Genomic DNA, 26,941 nt, shown 5'->3' with positions numbered 1-26,941 from the left:
TTAATGAGAAACAGTCTCTCTCTCAAGTGTAAGGACTGAGGTGTGATATGCAAGCTCAGTCATGGAGCACAAGCAGAACTGGGGGTGGAAGGCTCTATTTCCAGGGCTCTCTTAGTTTCCCATAAGGAGAATCCATGCTATCATGTTTAAGTTTGATCTTATGTTCGCAACAAGTCTTTAAAAGTAACAATAGTTCTAGTGAAGGCAAAAGTATTTATTTTCCACTTAACTCTAGCAGCAATTGAATTGGAGTTCTCTCGGCCAGGAAACAAATTCCATAGACCCAGTTCTTAACCTGAATCATGTTACCCTTGGTCACACACTCGATTGCATTCCTTGGCTTAGTAAAGTAGGAAATGGATGGTCAGTTTGGAGTTTCCTGACCTGAAGTAGGTGCTGTAATGATATAATGCCCCTCCCTTCCCCCACAGCCATACCAGGCCTTTTATTTCCGTATTTAAGCCCAGGCAAGGTCAAAACAATAGATGAAATTTCATAAAACAGTGGTAGTTATGCCTAAATGTTTTTACTGACTTCCTAAAAACACATTGAAATCAGCTCCCAACTGCATTTATAAATGAAAAAAGGAAGTGAAGATCAACACCCTCACTGCAAAATTCTTTGGTCCTGAATTGGCCAGATGCCTAGATTTCCTTTACGTAAACAGGGTCAAATGCAAGGGCAGCCAACTGTAAACTAAGGTTCTGGCCTCCTGGAGCCTCACAATCAAAGATGTCTGTGAAGTCGCCTCAAAGTCATGATGCAACTTCTTAGTACAGAGAAAACCCAGGCTGATGGAAGCAACCAGTCAGGGGCCAAGAGCCCTTGCAGTGAATGTGGCTTATGGAGCAAGAAAGAAAGCACCTCCATCAGGTCTCCCTCCCTTCCACCCAACACACACGTGTACACGTGTTCATGTGCACACGTACACACACACACACACACACACATATACTATGCATATACACACCTCTGCTTCAACACTTCCCTCTGTGGAACTGATTCTATAACTTTTTATTACTCCCAGATAGTTTAAAAAATAGTCCTTTGATCTAGATGACAACGAATAACCATTTTGACCTTACTCTGGTCAAAATGGCCATCATTAAAAAGTCTACAAATAACAAATGCTGGAGAGGGTGTAGAGGAAAAGGAGCCCTCCTACACTGATGGCAGGAATGTAAATTGGTGCAGCCACTACGGAAAGTAGTATGAAGTGCCTCAAACACTAAAAATCGAGTTGCCATATGATCCAGCAATCTCATCCCTGGGCATATATCCTGACAAAACTGTAATTCAAAAACATACATGCATGTCTATGTTCATAGCAGCACTACTCACAAGAGCCAAGACATGGAATCAGCCTAAATGTCCACTGACAGATGAATGGATAAAGAAGAGGCGGTACAGATACACCGTGGAATATTACTCAGCCATGAAAAGAATGGAAAGAGCCATTAACAGCAACATGAGTAGACCTGGAGATGATTATACTAACTGAAATCAGAAGGAAAAAGACAAATATCACGTATATCACTAATATGCAGAATCTAAAATATGACACAGATGAACTTATCTATGAAACAGACTCACAGACATAAAGAAGAGACTTGTGGTTGCCAAGTGGGGAGGATGGGTGCATGGTGATGGAGGAGTTTGGGATTAGCAGATGCAAACTATGATATATAGACTGAATAAACAACACGGTGCTACTGTTAATGCACAGGCAACTCTATTCAATATCCTGTGAGAAACCATAATGGAAAAGAATATGAAAAATATAAGAACCACTTTGCTGTACATGAGAAATTAACACAACATTGTAAATCAACTCTACTCGAATAAAATACATGTGTGCGCAGTATAATAGAGCGGAGCAGACTCACTTCATTATTGACCCTTTTGTACCTTTCAAATTTTGTATCTTATATATACATTTCCTATTCGAAATAAAATAATTTTACAAAGAGTCCTTTGGTCACCTGTAATCACAGAAATAGTCTCAGGTGTTAACTATGTTCAGTCGCATGTAATAATATCAGAATCTGAATTTCATTCCAAGTGAGTTCCCTTCACCAGCTCGGGTTTGCTGGAAGTGTCCATCTTTCTTTTGATCCCCCTTCTGTTTCCTAATCTATTCCCTTGCTATCCTAGCTTCTCCAAGGTTAGGGGACAGGAGAAGGAGGAGAAGTAACCAGGCAAGAAAGGTTTCATTTGCTGGCACCACTTCTCTTTGGCTGTGATGGATGTTGAAAGCTGACCTTTGTTGGCATTTGAGAGGGCTCTCCGGGAAACCCAGAAAGCTCTCTGCTTCTGTGGTTTCCTACATGAATTGTGCATTCTATCCACCTCTCCCCCAGCCCCTGAACATCCAACTATATAGCCATGACTTTCTTCTGCTGTAATCTCTGGTCTCTCCAGTTGACATTCTAGGGCTGTCTGTGATAACTCCATGCAATGGAATGGAGTCTATTGAATAGAAGTCTATTCCACCACACTATCAACCAATAGAAAACACACTGCTTAGATGTATTCTTGGTGGAAATGTATCAACTTCCCAGACCGTGGATCTCACTCTGTTGCAGGCTGCTTCAGCCAGCTCCTGGCCCTTCAGATTTCTCAGATGAACCAGGCTGCAGGTTTGACACTGGAACTCTCAGTCATCTGGGGACACTTATCAAGCTTGTTGATGGTCTTTCTGAAGCACATCTCAGGGGCTTAAGGTGAGGGGCAAGCCTCATCTGTGTTATTCCTTTCCTGTAGTCAATGAGACTTGTAGATTTACTTTGCCCAGTGGAATGTGAGTAGACATGATACACACCATGTCCAAGTAGAAGCTTTTAGAGACTTTCTCTTGTCATCTGCCATGAGAGAACAGCCTGTTCCAGATAAGGCTGCTCCATCAGCTTGGGTCTAAGGATGAGAAAACAGATGGTAGAACTCCAGCCAACCTGTAGCCAAGAGGAGTTGAGCAGGGCTGAGCTGCAACTAAGTAGAACCCAGTAGCATCAGGCAGACCTGTAGGTGACTCCTAGCTGTTGTGTAACTTGAACAAGAAGCATCTTTGTGGTTGCAGGTCATTGATATATTTGGTCTATTGTCCCTGCAGCAAAAACTGACTAGCTGAGTAGTGGTCCAGAAGTATTAGGAAAAGTAGGAGTATGTCCAAGAATCCAAGTGAAGAAGGAGGTTTCAAGTAAGAAGGAGGATTGATTGAGTTAAATATTGATGGTTCAATAAACTGAAAAGTGAGACTTGACCACTGGATTTAGCAATATGTAGGAGAGCATCAAAACCGGTAAGAACAGGGAATTCCCTGGTGGTCCAGTATTAGGAAACCATGCTCCCACAAAAGGGGCTTGGGTTTGATCCCTGGATGGGGAATTCCCACAAGCCCCCAAGTGTGTGGCAAAAAAAAAAAAAAATGACAGTTAAGAACAGTTTGATGGAATAATGGGGGCCACTGCAAATGCTGAGCTGGATGAAGCACAAGCTGGAATCAAGATTGCCGGGAGAAATAACAATAACCTCAGATATGCAGATGACACTGCCATTATGGCAGAAAGCAAAGAGGAACTAAAGAGCTTCTTGATGAAGGTGAAAGAGGAGAGTGAAAAAGTTGGCTTAAAACTCAACATTCAGAAAATGAAGATCATGGCATCTGGTCCCATCACTTCATGGCAAATAGATGGGGAAATAATGGAAACAGTGACAGACTTAATTTTCTTGGGCTCCAAAATCACTGAAAATGGTGACTGCAGCCATGAAATTAAAAGACACTTGCTCCTTGGAAGAAAAGCTATGACAAATCGACACAGTGTATTAAAATCTAGACAGCATATTAAAAATCAGAGACATTACTTTGCAACAAAGATCCATCTAGTCAAAGCTGTGGTTTTTCTAGTAGTCATGTATGGATGTGAGAGTTGGACCATAAAGAAGGCTGAGCCCTGAAGAATTGATGCTTTTGAAGTGTGGTGCTGGAGAAGACTCTTGAGAGTCCCTTGGACTGCAAGGAGATCCAACCAGTCCATCCTAAAGGAAATCAATCCTGAATATTCATTGGAAGAACTGATACTGAAGTTTTAATCCTTTGGTCACCTGATGTGAAGAGCCGACTCACTGGAAAAAAACCTTTTGCTGGGGAAGACTGAAGGCAGGAGGAGAAGGGGAAGACAGAAGAGGAGATGTTTGGATGCCATCACCGACTCAATGGACATGAGTTTCAGCAAACTCTGGGAGATGGTGAAGGACAGGGAAGCCTGTGGTGCTACAGTCTGTGGGGTCACAAAGAGTTAGACGTGACTTTTCAAGTGAACGACAACAACAACATACTTGAAACTACTTCCATATTCCCTGCTAAGCCCCTCCACCCACCACCATCGCAAATACACAGGGCAGAAGACAAAATTAAGATGTTGATATTTTTACAGCATGTATTAGAAGTTATGGGACACACCAAACAATCCAAAAAGAAGTTAATTATAAGATATAAACACAGGCCAGATTTTCACTTCACCTTAGTGTCCTACTGAGTTACAAAGACAGGATTTGGATCAGTGATGGAAAAAAAAAAAATCACAGCCAAATGTTTCTGTTGAAGGATTGAAGGCAGAAATATTAAGTATCAAACTATACTATTTATATTCATCATACAAAATTTGCTCCTGTAGTTTTGTGTTTCTTTTGTTCGGTTGCTGTGCTGTGCTAAGTTGCTTTAGTCGTGTCTGACTCTGTGTGACCCCATGGACTGTAGCCCACCAGGCTCCTCTGTCCATGGCATTCTCCAGGCCAGAATACTGGAGTGGGTAGCTGTTCCCTTCCCCAAGGGACCATCCTGACCCAGGGACTGAATCGGATTCTGAAGTCTCCTGCACTGGCCGGTGGGTGGGTTCTTTACCACTAGAACAACAACAACAAAATCTCCAAAAACAACTGCCTCAAAATTTACCTTGATAAAAAGAAATAGCACAACTGGAAGATTATAAATGCCTTGTGTGACTGTTGAAAATGGTTTCAAGTTAGCAGTACCTAACGGTATCCCTCCTAACTTCATACTTAAATGCTTTTGAAGATCCAGAGGAGGAGACAACTCCAATCCCATTGAAAACCTCAAATAATGGACAGGTTAGCATTAGAATCTCCTAGGAGCTTTCAATAATCATAAGCTATTTTATGAAGAGCAACCAGTGGTGTTTCCCCACCCATATCCCACTTCATGGAATACAGCATCCTGGCCTGTGCGTGCAAGACAGCTGAAACACACTTTGTCCTCAGCCCCACTACCTGCACCAATTTAGAGATCTTGTATCAACCAGAAAACCCAGAGCAAAAGGTCACAGGGTGGGTGGAAGGTGGGAGTTAGGAGTGTTGTGTCAGCTACACAAAGGCAGGGACTGTTGTCTCTTCTGTGCTTTATCTGGTGGCTGGCACAGAGTAGAAACTCAATAAATATTCACTGAATGAATGTGAATGAATGAATGAAAGGATGAGGGACAGAGGTCAGCATTTGCAAGGGCACATTGCATTTTGGGAGTATAAATGTCCTATATGTAAAGTGGTACCCAAGGATGGAAGTGGGGACATGCCAGTAGAGTGTGTAGCATTCATTTAGAGGGCCTGAAGACTGAGCAGTGAGGATGACAGAAAATTCTACACACATAGGGCGTAGCTTCAAGATGAGTGTTTGGTTGATCCTAGAGTTTTGGTTAAATTTGTTGCAGATTGATTTGCTTGCTATGACTCCCAGAAGGTAAGGTGACAAACAGCCAGATGGGTGTTGAGGGGAACCAGGGCAATCCACACACCTGTCTCTTGGCAAATACTGAGTCTGTTTGGAAAGCTTTCTCCATATTCAAAAACTAGCAGAGGCAAGAAAATTCGCACAGAGCTTATCAAGATGTTCTACAGAGTGAAGAAAAAGGAACATCTTCTTGAAGACCTAGAATAAATGAACTTCTGAAATCAGGACAAAATTTTAGAAAATGATTAGGCATCCTCAAAACATGCAATAATCCTGGACTACAAGAAATAGGTTGGAAAGTCACCAGTGAAAGAATAGATTACATTGTTGTTGTTTAAATTAATCTGCCCTTGCTGCTGCTGCTGCTGCTGCTAAGTCACTTCAGTCGTGTCCGACTCTGAGGAACCCCATGGATGGCAGCCCACCAGGCTCCCCCGTCCCTGGGATTCTTCAGGCAAGAACACTGGAGTGGGTTGCCATTGCCTTCTCCAATGCATGAAAGTGAAAAGTGAAAGGGAAGTCGCTCAGTCGTGTCCAACTCCTAGCGACCCCATGGACTCCAGCCAACCAGGCTCCTCTGTCCGTGGGATTTTCCAGGCAAGAGTACTGGAGTGGGTTGCCATTGACCTTACTAGAAAGCAATTTGGCAAAATATATTTTGAGTTCTATAAAATATTCCACCACTGACTCCTCAATTTCATTTTTATTCCAAAAAAAAATCAGAGATATAAGAAGTTTTATGTGTGTATGTATGTATGAAATAATCACAGCATCATTTATAATTGTTTAAAATAATTCTAGGTTCATATGTTCTAATAAATAATAAATAATTTTGGCATATTCATATTATTTTGTTATTCAGTCCTTGAAAACATAATTTCACAGGATAGCTAATAAAATTGGAAAGCTATCATGCTATATTTTTAAGTAAAAAAATAACAGATCTGAGTTTTGTAAAAAAAATTTGATTACCAAAAAACCTATAGATCTATAAATCTATACATCTATAGATTAATAGAGAAATGTACTATTGTTAGTAATTATCTTGGCATAAAAGGACTTCAGGTGAATTTTATTTTTTTAAATAATTTTTTAGTTTTTAAAATTTTATATAATAAGCATGTATTAGTTTATACTCATAAAAATTAAATACTTGCTTAAATGTCTGGTAATGGTTCATGAAAAATAGAATTAAGATTGCTGTTTCAAACATTTATATTTTCTCCCTTTCTTTGAGGATCTCTTTGACATAAGAGTGCTGTATAATAATGAGTAGATCCATGGTGACAGTAAAATAATAAAAAGAAAAGAATGGGATTATTTTGCTGGCTAGACCAGAATAAATCACAACCCACATGGACAAAGGCTGCAGGCAGGCAGCTGCACTCTCCTGGCACAAACCCGCGAGGGCCAGCAGGTGAGGAAATCTAGGTTGTGGTGGCCCCAGAACTGAACCAGCATTTTAGCTGCAACTTTCCAAACAAAGACGATCGTTTACTTGGTGGGGCTCATATGTGGGTGCTGTGCCCAAGGAGAATGAGAGACAAAGAAGCTCAAGGAGACATGTGGTGACCTTTGATGTTCACATTGAATCCTGCAGAAAATAAGAAATAAGCAGCCAATGCCCAGAGAAGTCAATTGTTACATTCTTTCAACCCTCATCTCCAAGCGTGGGGACTGCTTCATTACTGGTCAGTTATACTCTGCACTGCAAATCTAGCAGTGGGACATGGGGAACACGCTTCCCGTTAAAAAAAAGAAAAGAAAAGAAGTGCTAATAGTCTTCCAAGCATTCCATGTACTGAGTACAATGAACTCTGCATTAAAGCACATTTTGCCTCTAATGGGCAATTCCCTGTCTTAACCAATTTCTTCGAAGTGATTCTGTGTGATAGAACTCAGCACTTATTTTTAAAAACTCCAGTTAAAATCCCATATTTGGGCTCTGCAATTGATCTTTAGGGTAAATGCAAAATGGGAGTTCTATTGCAACTCTTCGGATTTTATGCAGTAATTTTTCTTAAACCATTTCATTAAGGTTTAAAATGCATACTAACAGGTAAAAGATGATAATAGATTAAAAATTAGACTTTATTTTCTAAAGAGAAGTTAAGGACTTCAGGGAATGAAATGATGTTGATCAAAACACTGAAATCTACTAGCTCACTGCTTGTTTATAACCAAAATGAAATGGAGGAAGGAAGGCGTTCCCACTGTCTAGTACTAACGAAAATGAGTTTTCTGTGTTGCTTTCACTCTTTATTTTAGGATGTCACATTATGATAACTAGAGAATAGAAGAGGGGAATGAACGTATAAGAAGGATACAACCAATTTAAGCTTCATTTCTGGGATGAGAAAGACATACCAGGCAATTTGAAGAGTCCCTATCATAAAGTGGTATACTACACACAACACATAAAAAATACTGATTCATGAAAGACTATATAAAATTAGAATGTAAGACTTTGATTACAAAAAATTCTACTGGGGAATTTAATGTATCTCTTTCAGAATCCTATATCTAGTGAAAATATAGATAAGGATGTAGGGAATTTGAGTAACATCATCAAGAAATTCAATACATATGTACAAAACTTTTTCCCTAAAAAGAGCAAAAATACTTTTTTTGGTGTGTGTCCATGGAATATACACCCAAATCAGTCACATATTTGATTATAAAAAATCTTATATGTTAAAAGTAGAATTGTTACTGGTAAAACATTCTTATAATTCAATGTATTAGAAATAAATATTACTAATAAAAAAGGTAATCAAAATTGTGATCATTTGGTAAACTAGGAAACTCACAAAAAATCACCTTGCAAAGGAAATCAAAACAGTCATCTCAAATGAATCACTGAATCAGACAGAGATCATTGATGGATGCAAAAACAATGGCTAAAAGAATGTTGGAAACAGGAGATTCACACAGTTCTCAAGTGTTGCCCCATAGGTTAAAAACTAATTACAGAGTTAAAACTATACTTTTACAATGGAAGTTACTGCTATAACCATATGAACAAACTCAGCATCACCAGTAGTGGGACAAGTTGACTTTATGTGCCTATTGATATGAAATGTACATTATTAATTTTGGGGGAAATACACATTATTAAGTATATAGCATTACCAATGAATATTCTTTTTGGCTTAAACAACAGACGTTTATTTTCTCACAGTTTTGGCAGTCTATGATCAGGTTGCCAGAATGGTTAGGCTCTGGTGAGGGCTTATGTCTTGGTTTGCAGACAGCACCTTCTCCCTATGTCCTCACTGTGTTCCTTGGAGCACATGTGCAGAGAGACAGCAATCCATCTCTCTTTTTATAAGTTCACCACTCCTATCAGCTAGAACCCTACTCTCATGATCCCACTTAACCTTCATTACCTTCTAAAAACCCTGTCTCCAACTACAGTAATACTGGGTGTTAGAGCTTCAATATATGAATTTTGAGAGGACACTAAAAGTTTACTACCCAGGATAGTATATCTCAGTTTGGGACTAACCACGTCCACAAGGGGTTACCAGATACCATGTCAAATAATACAGACCAACAGGTGTACCTGAAACATACCCCTAATGAGTGAAAGACTTGTTCATTTGCCAGTGGAAATTCTCGCCAAAAAGGTTCAACCTGAATTTCAAGCCTTGACCTAATTTCTAGTTTACAGGAAATATAGCAGAGAAAAGAACATATTAATTGATCTAGAAGGAAACAAACAAGTCCAGAATGTGAAATAGTGTGTGAAACAACTGACCTTTTTTTTTTCCCTAAAAATCAATGCCATGGGGGAAAAAACAAGCAGAGAAACTGATTTAAAGAAACTAAAAGAAAACTGACCAAATATAATATATAACCTCTATCAGATCATGTAATTAAAAAACATCTACACATGATATTTTTTTTGCAATAACTGGGAAAATTTGAGTGTATACTGATAACATTATTGTTTTTAATATTTTTAGATACAGTGATGGTATTTTAGTAATCTAATAGAATGTCCTTGTTTTTCAAAGACTCATTCTCCTGTACTTAGATTAGAAGTGTATGATGTCTGTTTTTACATTTAAATGATTCAGTGAAAAATAAAAAAAAGCAAATAAAAACACATTTAATATATGTGATATATGTATTTATAAAAGCAAGAAAGCAAAATGGGCATATTATTAACAGTGGATAAAACTAGGTAAAGGTCATATGGATATCCATTTTACTACTACATTTAACCATATGAAATTGCCAATCCTTGACCACTTTTGAGCTAAAAAAAAAAAAATCACAATCTTACATCTGAATACAGCAATTACCATAGGAGACACTGGAAAGGTGATTTAGTTCAGTTCAGTTGCTCAGTCGTGTCGGATTCTTTGCGACCCCATGAATCACAGCACGCCAGGCCTCCCTGTCCATCACCAACTCCTGGAGTTCACTCAAACTCATGTCCATCAAGTCGGTGATGCCATCCAGCCATCTCATCCTCTATCGTCCCCTCTCCTCCTGCCCCCAATACCTCCCAGCATCAGGGTCTTTTCCAATGAGTCAACTCTTCACATGAGGTGGCCAAAGTATTGGAGTTTCAGCTTCAGCATCAGTCCTTCCAATGAACACCCAGGACTGATCTCCTTTAGAATGGACTGGTTGGATCTCCTTGTAGTCCAAGGGACTCTCAAGAGTCTTCTCCAACACCACAGTTCAAAAGCATCAATCCTTCGGTGCTCAGCTTTCTTCACAGTCCAACTCTCACATCCAGAAAGGTGATTAAAGACCTACTATTAAAAGGACTCCAGGAGCCAGATGGTTTTACAGCTGACTCCTAACTTCTCTTTAAAAACCTGATCATTTCTACTCTATGCTTTCATTTAATACCATGAAAAAAAAGAAGTCTTTAGCTCATGCTATGAATATAGCACATCCTTAACACTATTTAAACTTTAAATAAAGAGAGCCCCCTCTCCTTCCAAAAAAAAAAAAAAAAAGAAAATTATAGACTAACCTCGGCTATTATTATAGATAGCAGAACTGTGGGGAAAAAAATAACTATCCTGATATTGTAAATATAATTCAATATCAAGATAGCAATCAATATACCTCATACATCAATAAACCAGATGAAAAAAAATGATGTGATTATCTGAATATATGCTGAAAACACTATTAAACTTTATCTGACATTTCTAATAAAAGCTGTGAATAAAATAGTTACTAATGAGTCCTCAGTTCTGCTCAAAGGATTTTAACATGTATTTTTTTACTTAATGTTCACATGTTTAATCTTCAGAGACAGATTCTGTTATCCCCACTTTACTCTCTAGGCTAAATGTCTAGAAGAGGGAATGCTGACTCCTATAATCACTGTATGTTTAACTTTATAAGAAACTGCTAAAGTGATCTACAGATTGGCCACACTCTTTTGTATTCCCATCAGCAATGCATTCTCTCAGAGTCTGAGTGTGTAGTTTGCATTTTTATGCTCTTAACAGCGTCTTTTGCAAAGCAAAAGAGATTCATTTTGATGAAGTCCTATTTATCACTTTTTTTATTTTGTATGTGATGCTTTTGGTATAACATTTAAGACTCCTTTGCCTAATTTAAGGCCATGAAGATTTGTCTCTTATGTTTTCTTCTAGAAGTTTTATAGTTTACATTTTGATCTAAGATCCATACATGCCCTTCATGTGAGCTGTGCAGTGTATATATGGGACCTGAGTGATGCTCTCTCTTGCAGTTCATTTCTCAAACGCTTTGGTGTGATGTTTAGGGTCAGATATATGCTTATGCAGCTTGGAGGTGAGCCCAAAAGTTTATACACAGTTTTAACTTTCCTGTGCTCCCTCCACACCACAATTTCCCCCACATTTTCTGGCTTCCTAAAGCCCAGGGTTTTTATTTCCCTGTGCTTCTACGTGTTTTCCCATGACTTTTCTGCAACATTGGGCCTGTTTTCAAGGTCAAACAGTGATAAGATTAAGAGAGAAAATAATGCCATGGGAATTCTTCCTGCGGCCTCAGGTGAGGCCTCAGGATCTTAGTTCCCCTGACTGGGAATTTGGGGTCCATCCAACCGGCGCTGCTGCCATCATTACCGCTGCTGCCTCAGCTCTGCCTGGTATTGAAATGACAATGAAGTAAGCAATAACAACAAACCCAGGAAATTCCCCACTCCTCTAACCCATGACAGTCCTCTGTCCTGTTCCTTATGCCCAAACAGATCACTTCTGTTGCGGTTCTTACTCTCTTCCTTATTGTGCAATTCTGACCTTTAAACTGCTTTGAGTTCAGGTTGAGAAGCCATAGAGGGGAAAAAAAAAAAAAAAAGGGAAATTCACCACTGGTTTAATAGTACTCTGAATTTGTTTCCTTCCCCAATCCATCATTTACTCTTAAAAGTCCTTAGATAGCAGCTACAGGCATTCTGTCTAGAGATTTTAATTGCATTCAGAGAAAGATACAGAAGGGATTAAGCATGGTTACTCCGTCTTGACCCAAACTGGAATCCCCTCTATAGCCTTTTGGGTCACAAGTTCCATCTATTGTATTTAAAATATTCTTTTCAGACTTCACGTATTATCTAAAGTAAAGATACATCACTTTGCCAATAATGATCTATATAGTCAAAGCTATAGTTTTTCTGGTAGTCATGTATGGATGTGAGAGTTGGACCATAAAGAAGGTTGAGCACTGAAGAATTGATACTTTCAGACTGTGGTGCTGGAGAAGACTCTTGAGAGTCCCTTTGACTGCAAAGAGTTCAAACCAGTCAATCCTAAAGGAAATCAATCGTGAATATTCATTAGAAGGGCTGGTGCTGAAGCTGAAGTGTCAATACTTTGCCACCTGATGCAAAGAGCTGACTCATTGGAAAAGATCCTGATGCCAGGAAAGATTGAAGGCAGGAGGGGAAGAGGATGACAGAGGATGAGGTATTTGGATGGCATCACTCAATAGACATGAGTTTAAGCAAGATCTGGGAGATGGTGAAGGACAGGGAAGCCTAGCATGTTGCAGTCCACGGGGTTGCAAAGAGATGGACACAACTCAGCCACTGAACAACAGTAACAATGACACATTTATTACTTAAAGTAAGGCACCTATATTTGATCACATTTTATGATAGCAGGCTAATAAATACCCTTCAATAGAGCAGAATGTTCATTGTTTGGTAAACCTCACAAATGGGTGAAGCTTATTGATACTGATGTTCTCAAGAGCATGTTGAAGAAGATAAGCGCATGCCTAGTGGAGGATAGCTGGCAGATGTGAGGATAAAGTCTATTATCTCTGGAACTGGGAAGATTCAGTATGCAGAAAGAAACATATTAAAAAACCCAGATGGCACTGAAGGTAAATCTAGTAGCTGCTCTCCACACTTGTTAAAAACCCAGGATATATTTAGGTTAACAGCAGGTTACTAGAGTCATCCAATAATTTTAATAAAATATATCAATCTAAATTAATTTAAGCAATAAATATTTGGAGTTCTGAAACAATATTTAGAAAAGCCTACAGAAAATAGAACATAATTTTAAATGGGAGTTAGAGGTGGGGAATATTGAGTATAAGTTTACATTCATAGGAGTAAACTCATTTTCCATGTTACAAGACAGAGGGTTTTTCTCAGACTTGTCAATTAATACAAACTGATACAAAATGTACAAATTGGTACAAAATCAATGCAAAATAATAAATTAATATATATCAATGAAATGGTGCAAATTAAATCTCTGAAGAGATCTGAGACAAAGATTATTTTACTTAGAAGCAAACAGAAGCATGTTCCAGAAAGAATCTTTCTGAGTTGCTGGATAAATATTACACTTTTTGTGAGCATTTTTCTTTAAGAGGTTCATTATTTTGAATGCAGAAATAGGAGCTGCCTGTAAAATTGATGAATCTAGTCACTACATAAAATGAAATAAACTCCCTAGAGACTATTTCTATTTCCCATGTAAGCCATGCTTTCATAAATACAATTAATTAATAACTCTTTATGTGTATGTATGCATGTGTGTGTGTATATGTGTATATATATATGTGTATACGTATACACATATATATACACATATATGTGTATATATACGTGTGTATATGTGTATGTGTGTGTGTGTGTGTGTATACATTTATATATATACACACATGCCATAGGCAGAAAAAGGATGTTTAGATAAGCAAGGCTCATAGGTGGTGATTTGGGTAGTGTTGCAGCAACATTTGGTCTTCCCTGGTGGCTCAGTGGTGAAGAATCCACCTGCCAATGCAGGAGACTCGAGTTCGAACCCTGGACTGGGAAGAAACCCTGGAGAAAGAAATGGCAACCCACTCCAATATTCTTGCCTGGAAAATCCCATGGACAGAGAAGCCTGCTGGGCTATCGTCCATGGTGTCACAAGAGAGTTAGACACGACCTAGCGACTAAATAACTACAGCACAACATTTATTGAGCACTTACTGTGTGCCTTAAATTTATACATGCAATACTTAATCCATATAAAAATCTAAAGAGGTAGGAAGTTATTATTGTTTCAAGCTTACAAATAAGAAAACTGAAGCATAAAGAGGTTAAATTATTGCTCAAGGTCCCACAGCTAGTAGGAGAGGGAGGCAAGATTAGAACCCACATTGTCTGCCTCACAGTGTGTGAGCTTAATTACTATGTTAACTCACCAGTGAAATAAATTGTTAAACATGCATAAGACTCTGGATGCCAAAAAGAAAACCAAGCAGAACCCAGCTGGATATGAAGGGAATTTGATTATATGTATGGATGTGAGAGTTGGACTGTGAAGAAGGCTGAACACCGAAGAATTAATACTTTTGAACTATGGTGTTGGAGAAGACCCTTGAGAGTCCCTTGGACTGCAAGGAGATCCAACCAGTCCATTCTGAAGGAGATCAGCCCTGGGATTTCTTTGGAAGGAATGATGCTAAAGCTGAAACTCCAGTACTTTGGCCACCTCATGGGAAGAGTTGACTCACTGGAAAAGACTCTGATGCTGGGAGGGATTGGGGGCAAGAGGAGAAGGGGATGACAGAGGATGAGATGGCTGGATGGCATCACTGACTCGATGGACGTGAGTCTGAGTGAACTCCGGGAGTTGGTGATAGACAGGGAGGCCTGACGTGCTGCAATTCATGGGGTCACAAAGAGTCGGACACAACTGAGCGACTGATCTGATCTGATCTGATCTTCTATTACATTAGATTGTCATTTCCTCACCTCAGCAATAAGGGAAATCAGTATGTAAGCAGGTATATTTAACTTCATTATTGTTTAAGATTAAAAAATATTACTAAAGACAGTTCTCTCTTTACCTCTGTATGCATTCCTATGGTGACTGATATTAAAAACTTTGTAGTCAGTGGGGACATTTGATGAAAAAATCATTCTAGGATGACATAAAATAGAAGAGGACATAAACCCCAAATAAAATTTAAAGACTTAACTAAAATAATGCTAGCGGAGACACTGTATTGCCTAAAAGTTTTTCATTCTGCAATGGACACAGAGCAGGATGTGCAATTTTTTTGTCTGATCTGTGAAAGAGGCTGATGGAGGGCTGATGGAATCCCAAATGGGGTTGGGAAATGAGCCTGAGGGTAACAAATGCCTCTAATTTCAAATTTCTACAACTGACGTAGACAAACTTCCCTCCTTGGCTACCTGAGACCAGGGCTGGCCTTATTTACCTTTAACTTTTCTAGGTCAAGGAGAAAATTTGTATCTAAGAATTTCTGTGCTGAGTGAGCAAGTCAACCCAATCACTCATGATGGATGAAGATTCCCTGTATTTGTTTTTAACTGGCCTGTCTTGGTTATAAAAGTACATCTCTTTTTCCCCAGAGGATTTGTTAATCAAGGTAGATTGCTGGCATCAGGAATAAGCTCATTTATTTGCAGAGGCCGGAGAAGGCAATGGCACCCCACTCGAGTACACTTGCCTGGAAAATCCCATGGATGGAGGAGCCTGGTAGGCTGCAGTCTATGAGGTCGCTAGGAGTTGGACACGACTGAGTGACTTCACTTTCTCTTTTCACTTTCATGCATTGGAGAAGGAAATAGCAACCCACTCCAGTGTTCTTGACTGGAGAATCCCAGGGATGGGGGAGCCTGGTGTGCTGCCATCTCTGGGGTCACACAGAGTCGGACACAACTGAAGTGACTTAGCATAGCATAGCATTTTCAGTGGCAGAAGAAGGAACTAGTTGGGAGTGCAGGCCCTGGGCTCGGGCTGCCTGGCCTTGGAGTCTGACTCTGCAGCCAGACAATGCGACTGTGCCACTTCGTCAGGCCTCACCCACTCTAGGAGGAAGCTACTACCATCATCTCCATTTCACAGATTAGAGGCAGAGTTGCAGGGAGGTTTTGTACTTTATCTTGCACTTTATTTTCTAATATCTGGCACAGAATAAATTGTCAATAAAAGTCAACTATTATTCTTTGTGATATTGGAAGCTAAAATCTGGAAGTTGTATAAGTCATCTTGCTGGGGGCACTTTCTCATACTGTCTGGAATACAAGTTCTGAATTGCTCTGGTAAACTAGGCTTTCTGCACTGTGGCTGAGATGTGTTGAAGAGATGAATCTGGCATTCCTATCTGGGAGAAGCTAGGAAATGTTTTCACTGTGGTATGGTCCCATCATCTCATGGCAAATAGATGGGGAAACAATGGAAACAGTGACAGACTTTATTTTCTTGGGCTCCAAAATCACTGCAGATGGTGATTGTGGCTGTGAAATTAAAAGATGCTTCCTCTTTGGAAGAAAAGCTGTGACAAATCTAGATAATATATTAAAAAGGAGACATTACTTTGCCAGCAAAGGTCTGTATAGTCAAAGCTATGGTTTTTCCAGTAGTCATGTATGGATATGAGAGTTGGACCATGAAGAAGGATGAGCACCAAAGAACTGATGCTTTTGAACTGTGGTGTTGGAGAAGACTCTTGAGAGTCCCTTGGACTACAAGGAGGTCCAACCAGTCCGTCCTAAAGGAAATCAACCCTGAATATTCACTAGAAGGACTGATGCTGAAGCTGAAACTCCAATACTTTGGCCACCTGATGCTAAGAGCCAACTGACTGGAAAAGATCCTGATGCTAAGAAGGACCGAGGGCAAGAGGAGAAGGGGATGACTGAGGATGAGATTGTTTGCTTACATCATCAACTCAATGGACGTGAGATTGAGCAAGCTCCAGGAGATGGTAAAGGACAGGGAAGCCTGGCATGCTGCAGTCCATGGTGTCATTCATGATTGAGCGACTGAACAACAAATGGGCTCTCATTCCATTAACTCCATGTGACACCCTACTCTTAACTAAGTAGGGTTCAGTTCAGTTCAGTTGCTCAGTCGTGTCCGACTGTTTGTGACCACATGAATTGCAGCACGTCAGGCCTCCCTGTCCATCACCAACTCCCGGAGTTCACTCAAACTCATGTCCATCGAGTCAGTGATGCCATCCAGCCATATCATCCTCTGTCGTCCCCTTCTCCTCCTGCTCCCAATCCCTCCCAGCATCAGACTCTTTTCCAATGAGTCAACTCTTCGCATGAGGTGGCCAAAGTACTGGAGTTTCACTGCCAGAAAGTTTTACTCTGTTGGTCTCTGAACTTTCTTTGTAAACATGTGTGATTCTTTGGTGGATAATACTGTTTACTGGCCTTGTAGGGCAAAACCTGACACCTTTGATCTCTTATTTCCTGGCTAACAGCAGAGCTAGTCCTTGGCTACTGAGAGCTGAGTTTTCCTAAGCACCAGGATTAATGTATTTAACAGAAGGGAGGAGACCTGGATTCTAATCAAGAGACCATTCTGCTTGCTTTTACACAAAAACCTCCAAAATAATACTGGAGGAATCTTTTTCTCTAGAATTTTAAGAAGCAAAGGTCTCTGTGTTAAATGCATTAAAATGCTGCATTAAAAGTATTTTGTTATTATTAATAAAACTCTGTCCGTGTAACTCTCCAGGCAAGAACACTGGAGTGGGTAGCCATATCCTTCTGCAGGGGATCTTCCTGTCCCAGAAATCAAACCCTGGTCTCCTGTATTGCAGGCAGATTCTTTACCATCTGAGCTACCAGGGAAGTCCCATGATAAGACTTAGCCAATGGAGAATTTGTTTCATATGTAAAGATCATTCTTTACATAGAGTTTCTCTAAGCTTAAGTCATTGCCATTTCAAGTTATTTCTATCAAAGTGCAATTCATATTAATGTTACCAATTTTTACCTTACATAAAACTGCATCTTACTGTGATAGTTTGCAGCTGAATGACAGATTTACAGGGACAAAAAAAAAATCCTCAAGTACATACCTAATAATTAAAAAGAAAAAAAGTTGAATGTAAAATATATATGAGAGGGAAGGCAAAGTGTATAAATAAATCATAGCCAAGTGAGGACGTTTGAGTTCATTCTATGTCATGTTTGCATACCTGCCCTTTGGGTTCCCCTTTATGTGTCATTTGATTGAAGCCCCAGTTTGCTAACATTCTGGCATTTCATGGAAAGCATCTGACATCAAAGATGGTTAATGAGATGTTTCTCTGTAAACAAGCAAAGTCTCCCTACACACAGTGTAAATGATGGACAACTATATTTAAAAGCTATAATGAAATTGAGGATTTCTTTGATAGCATTATAAACCATGATGGAAGTAGAGCATACGATAGTACCGCTATTACACGGTCAAACCAAATGTGTGTTGTGCTTGTGCCTGAACACACACTAACTTATGGTCTTATTATTTTATGTTTATTCTAGTATGTTCTATTTCCTTCTTGATCAATGCACAATGAATTTCTCTCCTCAAGGTAGCCCCATTTCCATGTGGGGTTATAAGTCTAAACCAGTGGTTCTCAAAATGTAGTCTCAGAACCAGCCATATCAGCATTGCCTGGAGTGTGGTTAAAATACAAATTCTTAGGCCCTGAACCAGACCTACTGGATCAGAAACTCTGAGGCTGGGGCCAGCAATCTGGAGTTTAATGAGCCCTCGAGGTGGTTCTGATGTTCATTTGAGTTTGAAAGCTTATGGTTTTAACTTTTACTCTTCTTCCCTTCTGGCTGGTGGATAGGTCTGGCATTGAATTTGTGGGCCATTTGGAGCTAGTTCTCACTGGGGCATTTCCATGACCTGGCAACTCCATACTGTGCCTCTCAGCAGGCCATAACACACTGGGCTAAGATGACCTCCAGGACTCCTACTGTGGATGCTACAGTTAATGTTACTATCTTTCTCTATTAGGCACTGTACTATAACTTGATAAACCTTCTAACTCGGCTAAGGCCCCATTTAATATTACCTTCTCCCTGCTGGTCCAGTTGTTAAGAGACTGCATAAGCTATGACATCTATCTGAAGCCAATGGATGCCTTTCAAAAAAGTGGTAAAGAACCTGCCTGTCAATGCCAGAGATGTAAGAGATGTGGGTTCTAGAAGATCCCCTGGAGGAGGGCATGGCAACCCACCCCAGTATTCTTGCCTGATAATCCCACAGACAGAGGAGCCTGGTGGGCTACAGTCCACAGCATTGCAAAGAGTGGAACACAATGGAAGGAACTCAGCACGCACGCGTGCATAGGAGAATTCGGTAAATATTTTAGGGTAAAACACGTTATTGCTTTGGGGACAAATCCTTCAGGGTAAAGAAACACAATAATAGAAAGTAAGTTATATTTGAATTACTTTAAAGAAAATGTTGCCAGCACCACTTTATGTTCTGAATATTCTAATTTACCTGATAGAGCATTCAATATATTTCTCTTGTGGGGATTGGTATCCTCTAACTTCTGCTTTCCAAGTCCTAATTTTTCCATGCATGGATCCACCTACTGAATTTATTTTCCAGAAACCTGAACACACTATTATCTTACTATCAGTTTACAGAGGAGCCGACACTATAGTGTTTAATGCAATATTTGTGCTCATCCAGAGGAGCCTACAAGTAGCTACCACTGTGAAAGAAATTGCAGGTCACATTTACATGGTTAGAAAATAGTTCAACAAGCATTTCAAAACACTCTCCATTTCAACCTTTGGTCAAAGCGCTTTTAAGTGTTTAGCAATATTCACAATACTTTAAAAGGCCCTTTTCCCCTTGAATTTGGCTTACACATAGCCACTTGGTCCAATTTAAAGATAAGCTTTTTATCCTAAACTCGTTAGTCCTGCTCTTGCATCTATTTGTCAAGTGGGTAGAAATCTGTTAGTAAAGGCTTAACAAAAGAAATATATGTGTGTTTATTATATCCAGCTAATTTTTCATGTACCAATTATTTATTCAGTTCTTCTATGTGCCAGGCACTACACTGGTGCTGGAATAACAGAGTCCTTGGTCTGAAAATAATCTTCTTGGAAGCCCCTTCCCAGTCAGACGAATCTTATCCTGTCGGATGTGATGGGTATGGATTTGCCTCACAGAGAATAGGGGGGACCAGGGAGGGGCTGCAGGATCATCAAGGTGTATGACTTTGGGAAATAAAATGTGATTTACGTAAAGCACTGTTACATTCTGGCATGTGAAAATGAGGATCCAGGTCAAAGAAACACTTAAATAAAGACAAGAGCATTTTACAACAGATTTGTCCCTTTACGCAGTTGCCACAAGCTATTCATTTTTCATCATATCGTCTACTACCTGCATCTTTCGGGTTCATAGCAATCATCTTCCAAGCACTGCTTATTGAACGGCCCCTGACTGAAGCCTTGACCCCATTTTCCTTTGAGAAGTTGTCTAATCTGTGTTTATAGCATCCCTCTGGCTAAACATATGGCTGAATAATCAAACACACTTGAGCATTTCCTGTGTCCTCAATTCTATCCTAAGTGCTATAGGAATTAAAAACAAAACATTTTTTCCTTCGTATCACAGCCTTTTCTGTATAAATTGCATTTTATCATAAGTATCTTGAAGACAAGACTGGTGTCTTACTCATTTTTGTCAACTACACAGCATATCACATCGTATTCAATAAATCTGGTTGAATGGAAGAACTCATAGATAAAGACAGTCACTTCTAGGGATGGTAGACTGTGAACAGACATCATCCTGAGATTTCTAGAACTCTTGGTAAAGTCAGTTCTGTTGGTGATCAGTCATATTGTTTCACCTTGTCATTGAAGGTTGACTTGACCCCAGGGAAAGTAAATGCACACACAGGCCACTGTACTCTTGGCCAGTCAGCAACATCTGAAACGGAACAGCACAATCATACCTCATAGTCATTTCCTTTGTTAAGCAGCGTCACCCACCTGATCTGAAGCCAAGTCAGCATGGGAGTTGTTCCTCCTCCGAATATCCAGACTGTGAAGAACACGAGGAGCAGCGTGGTGGTAAACATCATTTGCTTCGGCTGAGATTCTGTGTTCCGAATAGCTAAGGCAAAGGCTATTGCTCCTCGCAAACCTTACAGAGAAACACCAAAGGAAGGAGAGTAAACATCTATACAAGTGTCATTCTCATTTCATTGAATTTATATTTACCATTTACTGACAAACACAACTTCTTTTTAAAATTAAACTTTTAATTTTGAGATAACTGTAGACTCACCTGTAGTTGTAAGAAATAATAGGGACTTACTGTGCCTGTTCCCCATTTCCTCCCCAAAGACAACGTCTTGCAAAACTCAAGTAACAACATCACAACCAGGATTTTGACACTGATACAGGCAAGATTCAGTACATTCCCATCACTGTAGATCCCTCATGTTACGCTTTTCTCCCACAAACTTTCTCCTTAACATCTGGCAACCATTAATCCATTCTCCTTTTCTAGAGTTTTGCCATTTCGAGAATTTTATATAAATGGAATTGTAAAGTAGGTAGCCTTTTGGAATTGGCTTTTTTTTCACCCAGCATAACTCCCTGGATACTCATCCAGGTGGTCAAATGTATCAATAGTTCGTTTCTTTTCACTGTTGAGTGGTAAGTATTTCCATGGTATACATGTTCCACAGTTTGTTTAACTGTTAAAGACCGTCTGGGTAGTTCCTCGTCTTGGCTGTTACAAAAAAGGCTGCTGTGTATGTGAACATAAGTTTTCAACTCTCTGAGATGAATTCCCAGGAACAATCACTGAGTTATATGGTATTTGCATGGTTTTAAAAGAAATTGCCAAACTTTTCCAGAAGGACACTACCATTTTACATTCTCATCAGCAATATATAAGTCATCCAGTTTCTCTGCATCCTCATCAGCCTTTAGTGTTGTCTCTGTTTTAAATTTTAGTCATTCTGATAGCTTATAGGGATTGTAATTTCCATTTGCCTAATGGAATTTAATATTTTATTCTTGTTTTTAATTTATTTTTAATTGGAGGATGATTGCTTTACATCATTGAGTTGGTTTCTGCCATACATCAACATGAATCAGCTGTAGGTATATACATGTTCCCCACCCCATCTTGGGTATTGAATATTTTTTAATGTGCTCATTTGTTATCTGTATACCTGCTCAGGTGAAATGGCTCTTTGTGTCTTTATCTCATTTTCTCATTGAATTGTTGGATTTTTCGATTGTGAAATTTTGAGAGTTCTTTATATATTCTAGATAATAGTCTTCTGTTGGCTATATAGTTTGCAAATATTTCCTCCCACTTTGTAGCTTTCTATTGATGACCTTTAATCTGTTGATGTTTCTTTTTATGAATCATCTATCTGCAGTCAAGTCTATGAACTACTAGCTCAGCAGGTAAAGAATCCGTCTGCAATGCAGGAGCCCCCGGTTTGATTCCTGGGTTGGGGAAGAGCCCTGGAGAAGGGATAGGCTATTAAAAGATGTTTACTCCTTGGAAGGAAAGTTATGACCAGCCTAGACAATAGATTAAAAAGCAGAGACATTACTCGGCCAACAAAGGTCCGTCTAGTCAAGGCTATGGTTTTTCCAGTGGTCATGCATGGATGTGAGAGTTGGACTATAAAGAAAGCTGAGCACTGACAAATTAATGCTTTTGAACTGTTGGTGTTGGAGAAGACTCTTGAGAGTCCCTTGGACTGCAAGGACATCCAACCAGTCCTAAAGGAGATCAGTCCTGAGTGTTCATTGGAAGGACTGATGTTAAAGCTGAACTCCAATACTTTGGCCATGTGATGCAAAGAGCTGACTCATTTGAAAAGACCCTGATGCTGGGAAAGATTGCGGGCAGGAGGAGAAGGGGATGACAGAGGATGAGACGGTTGGCTGGCATCACTGATTCAATGGACATGAGTTTGGGTAAACTCCAGGAGTTGGTGATGGACAGGCAGGCCTGGCGTGCTGCAGTCCATGGGGTTGCAAAGAATCGGACATGACTGAGTGACTGAACTGAACTGAACCCACTCTAGTATTCTTGGTCTTCCCTAGTGGCTTAGACAGTAAAGAATCCGCCTGTAATGCAGGAGACCTGGGTTCAATCCCTGGGCTGGGAAGATCTCCTGGAGGAGGGCATGGCAATCCACTCCAGTATTCTTGGCTGGAGAATCCCATGGACAGAGGAGCCTGGTAGGCTACAGTCCCTGGAGTCGCAAAGACTCAGACATGACTAAGCACAGCACTGAAAACTCTATATCAGCTCTAGGTCTCAAAGATTTTTCCTTATGTTTTAAATTTTTTTCTAAAGTTACATAGCTTTATATTTTACATTTAAGTCTATGCTCATTTTAAGTTAATTTTGGCGTAAGTGGTGAGTTTTAGGTTGAGAGTCTTTTTTTTCTTTTCTTTTCTTGTCCATGGATATTTAATTGCTCTATTGAATTGCTTTTGTACCCTTTTCAAAAATCAGTTCTGCGGATTTGTTGGCTTGATTCCTAGGTTCTCTATTTTGTTCCATTGATCTGTGTGTCTATTCCTATTCTGATGGTATACTGTCATGATTATTGTAGGTATATGGTAGGACTTGATATCAGGTAGAGTGATTCTTATTTTTCATTTTCAAAATTATTTTAAATACTCTACCATGCAATTAAAAAAATATTGTCTGTATTTACCAAAAAAAGTCTTTCTGGGCACACATAATTTTTGGAAAAATCAAATGTGTTAGACAACAAGGAAAACCAAGCTTATGGATCATTGAAAATGAGTAAATAATTAAATCACATTTAAGAATTCTTCTAGCCTGAGAATGTACTTTTACAAAGTCTGTAATCTGAACTGACATATTAAAATTTGATTTTTTGCCTCATCTTTCCTCTTTAATAATAATATGCTAATTGAATTTTTATGAATCCACATTAAATATACTTGTGAGAGGTTACAGAAGATTAAATGTGAAAATTTCAAATCAAAATGGGATGGTATTATAAAAACAGATGTAGACTTTGAAGAGTAAATAAAAGTACAAGTAGTAAAATAAAAAATGTTAAAATGGAAAATCTGTCTTGGGTAACACAAGACTTATAAGAGATTTACAGGCTCTGTAATACCATGTAATAGGGCAAATAAACATTTATAATGACAGCAAGTCAAATGTAGTGATTTTGTTACTTTTAAAGGAAGGTTAAGTTACATACATAAAATTTTAATGGTCTATTTTTTAAAAGTATTTATTGTATCATCTAGATTTCTAAATTTCTAAATCTGTATTCATACATTAAAAGACTTTTAGAAATTGGATACAGGATAGGATGAAGAAAACTGTAACTATCTTGGTTTTTATCCTTGGGTTCCCAACTTAACATAGAACTCCTTTCTTATCTCCATGCTGAGTATATACAAGACACAAGTGGCATAACACAAGATTCAGAGAATTAGACTAGAGAGACTTAATATATTTTTGCCTGAAACAAGGAAGCCTCAAAAAGAGAGAGGAACATGCACTCTGATTATAAAATTACCTTCAAGGAACAAAATGTAATGGAAGAAGAAAATTATTCTAAATCTCCATGTAGACAAGGAAATGGCCTGAAGATAAGGAAGATAACATTTGAAGTAGGTATTAATAAAAAAAAGTTCTTATACATCAGAAATTCTGAACACTTATATGGCTATAGTCAAGAAGAAAGGTTCCCCACCAGAGATGTTCATTCATTGAGACCCAGCTGGGAAGAAGAGAGTGAAGATATTAATAACCCTTCTTACTGGAGAATATTTCAATAATGTTCTCTCCAGGAAATACGAATGGTGTCATTAGGGAATGGGAACAGAAGCAAACAGTTTTGCAACAGCCTTCTATATCTGAGGAGAAAATTTATAGGTTAAGGTAAAGCTCCTAACAGTGTTTAATTAGGACAAGATTGGAGATGAAAGGTGGTATTTTCGTTTTCTTTCTCTCAAGCTCCTATTGCCAGAAATGTCCACAAAAAGGCATTACCCTAAATGAAGTGGTGTGTTAGAAATATTGAAGTGATGAGAATCTAAGTATTTGTTTTCATTTTATTGAATATTTGTGTATATGTGTATTTGTTTGGGTTTTGTTCTATTTTGTTTTGGTTTTACTTTGAATTTTGTGATAAAGAAATGAATAGAGACTGGAATAAAAGTTAAAACTTGCTATATCACACTTATTATAAATGTTTCATGTTAGTTATCAAGGACAAGGAAGAATGTTATCATTTATCTTCCTAAAATTGCTATTATGTTAAACTAGCACAACTAGGCTCTTAAATCTAAATTATCTATACCTGAGCAGTTCTTGATCTAAAGATATACTCAAAAATATATGTTATTCTGACTAAAATATCTGTACTCTATACATAAAACTATATTTCCAGGGGATGCAATGTAGAGATCTCATAAAGTAAAAAAAATAAATTCAGCCACTGTCTTGTATTTATATTTGTGACATACTAAGAAGAGTTGGTGATGGACAGGGAGGCCTGGCGTGCTGCGGTTCATGGGGTCGCAAAGAGTCGGACACGGCTGAGCGACTGAACTGAACTGAACTGAAGAAACAACTCCAAGATGGCTCTATAAGAGAAGGTCTTTTCCATATAATGACCACCTAAAAGGTGTGTCACGTTTTGCTGTGCATGTTGCAAATATGGCCCATACCACATATGAGATGGGGGATTTTGCAGTGGCTCAGTGGTAAAGAACCCACCTCCAATGTAGGAGATGCCGGTTGGATCTCTGGTTTGGGAAGATGCCCTGGAGAAGGAAATGGCAACCCACTCCAGTATTCTTGCCTGGGAAATCCCATAAACAGAGGAACCTGGGGGCCTACAATCCATGGGGTCACAAAAGAGTCAGACACAACTGAGTGACTAAACAACAACAACACGTGAGATGACTTGGTGGCAGGGGAAGCACGGAACTGAGAAAGGTGAGGTCACTAAGTGGACAAAGTGAAGCTCATTTAGAACATTAGATGGGAACGGCTATCTATATCTCACTCATCCTTTGTGATTGCCAAAGTTACTGATCACACATTTAGAGCCTAGACAATATCAAATCAATGGTCACTCATTGCTTCATTCAATACATACATGTCTTAGTGTCTTAGTCTGACATAATAAAATATAATGGTTTGGGTACCTTCAACAATAGAAAATATTTGTCACAGTTGTACAAACCAGAATGTCTACAATCAGGGTGCCAGCATGGCCAGGTTCTAGTGAGAGTTTTCTCTTTGGCTTGCAGAAGGCCACCTGTGTGCCATGCAAGAGCAAGCTCAGTGGTTGTGGTGTCTTTTCCTAGAAGGGTCTTACTTCCGTCATAGGGGCTCTGCTGCTGCTTAGTCGCTTCAGTCGTGTCCGACTCTGTGTGACGCCATAGACGGTAGCCCACCAGGCTCCCCTGTCCCTGGGATTCTCCAGGCAAGAACACTGGAGTGGGTTGCCATTGCCTTCTCCAATGCATGAAAGTGAAAAGTGAAAGTGAAGTCGCTCAGTCGTGTCTGACTCTTAGCGACCCCACGGACTGCAGCCCATCAGGCTCCTTCATCCATGGGATTTTCCAGGCAAGAGAACTGGAGTGGGGTGCCATTGCCTTCTCCGGCATAGGGTCTCTGTCTACCCTCATAACCTCATCTAATTGTCTCCCAAAGCCTCTGTCTCCAATTAAATAATATTGGAAGTTAGGGCTTCAATTTCTGAATTTGTATGTGTGTGTGCTCAATTGCTTCAGTTGTGTCCAACTCTTTGCAACCCTATGGACTGTAGCCTACCAGGCTCCTCTGTTCGTGGGATTATCCAGGCAAGAATACTGGAGTGGATTGCCATGCCGTCCTCCAAGGGATCTTCTGGACCCAGGGATGAACCTGCATCTCCTGCATTGGGCAGGCAGGTTCT

General features: G+C 39.4%; 1 protein-coding gene across 2 annotated transcripts in view; it reads right to left on the bottom strand.

Annotated features, from left to right (window-relative positions):
* The window catches only part of SLC9A9 (solute carrier family 9 member A9), a 665,191-nt gene that overhangs the window by 199,145 nt on the left and 439,105 nt on the right, over positions 1-26,941 (bottom strand). For both annotated transcript variants that reach the window (XM_027544122.1, XM_027544133.1), the window contains exon 12: positions 20,991-21,144. In XM_027544122.1, coding sequence (XP_027399923.1) covers positions 20,991-21,144 — 154 coding nt within the window. The remainder of the gene's footprint in view (positions 1-20,990; positions 21,145-26,941) is intronic.

The sequence above is a fragment of the Bos indicus x Bos taurus genome, chromosome 1 (genome assembly GCF_003369695.1).
Source record: "Bos indicus x Bos taurus breed Angus x Brahman F1 hybrid chromosome 1, Bos_hybrid_MaternalHap_v2.0, whole genome shotgun sequence".
Lineage (NCBI taxonomy): Eukaryota > Metazoa > Chordata > Mammalia > Artiodactyla > Bovidae > Bos > Bos indicus x Bos taurus.
The sequence above is the reverse complement of the archived record's forward strand: the minus strand, read 5'-3'. Positions and strand labels throughout refer to the sequence as shown.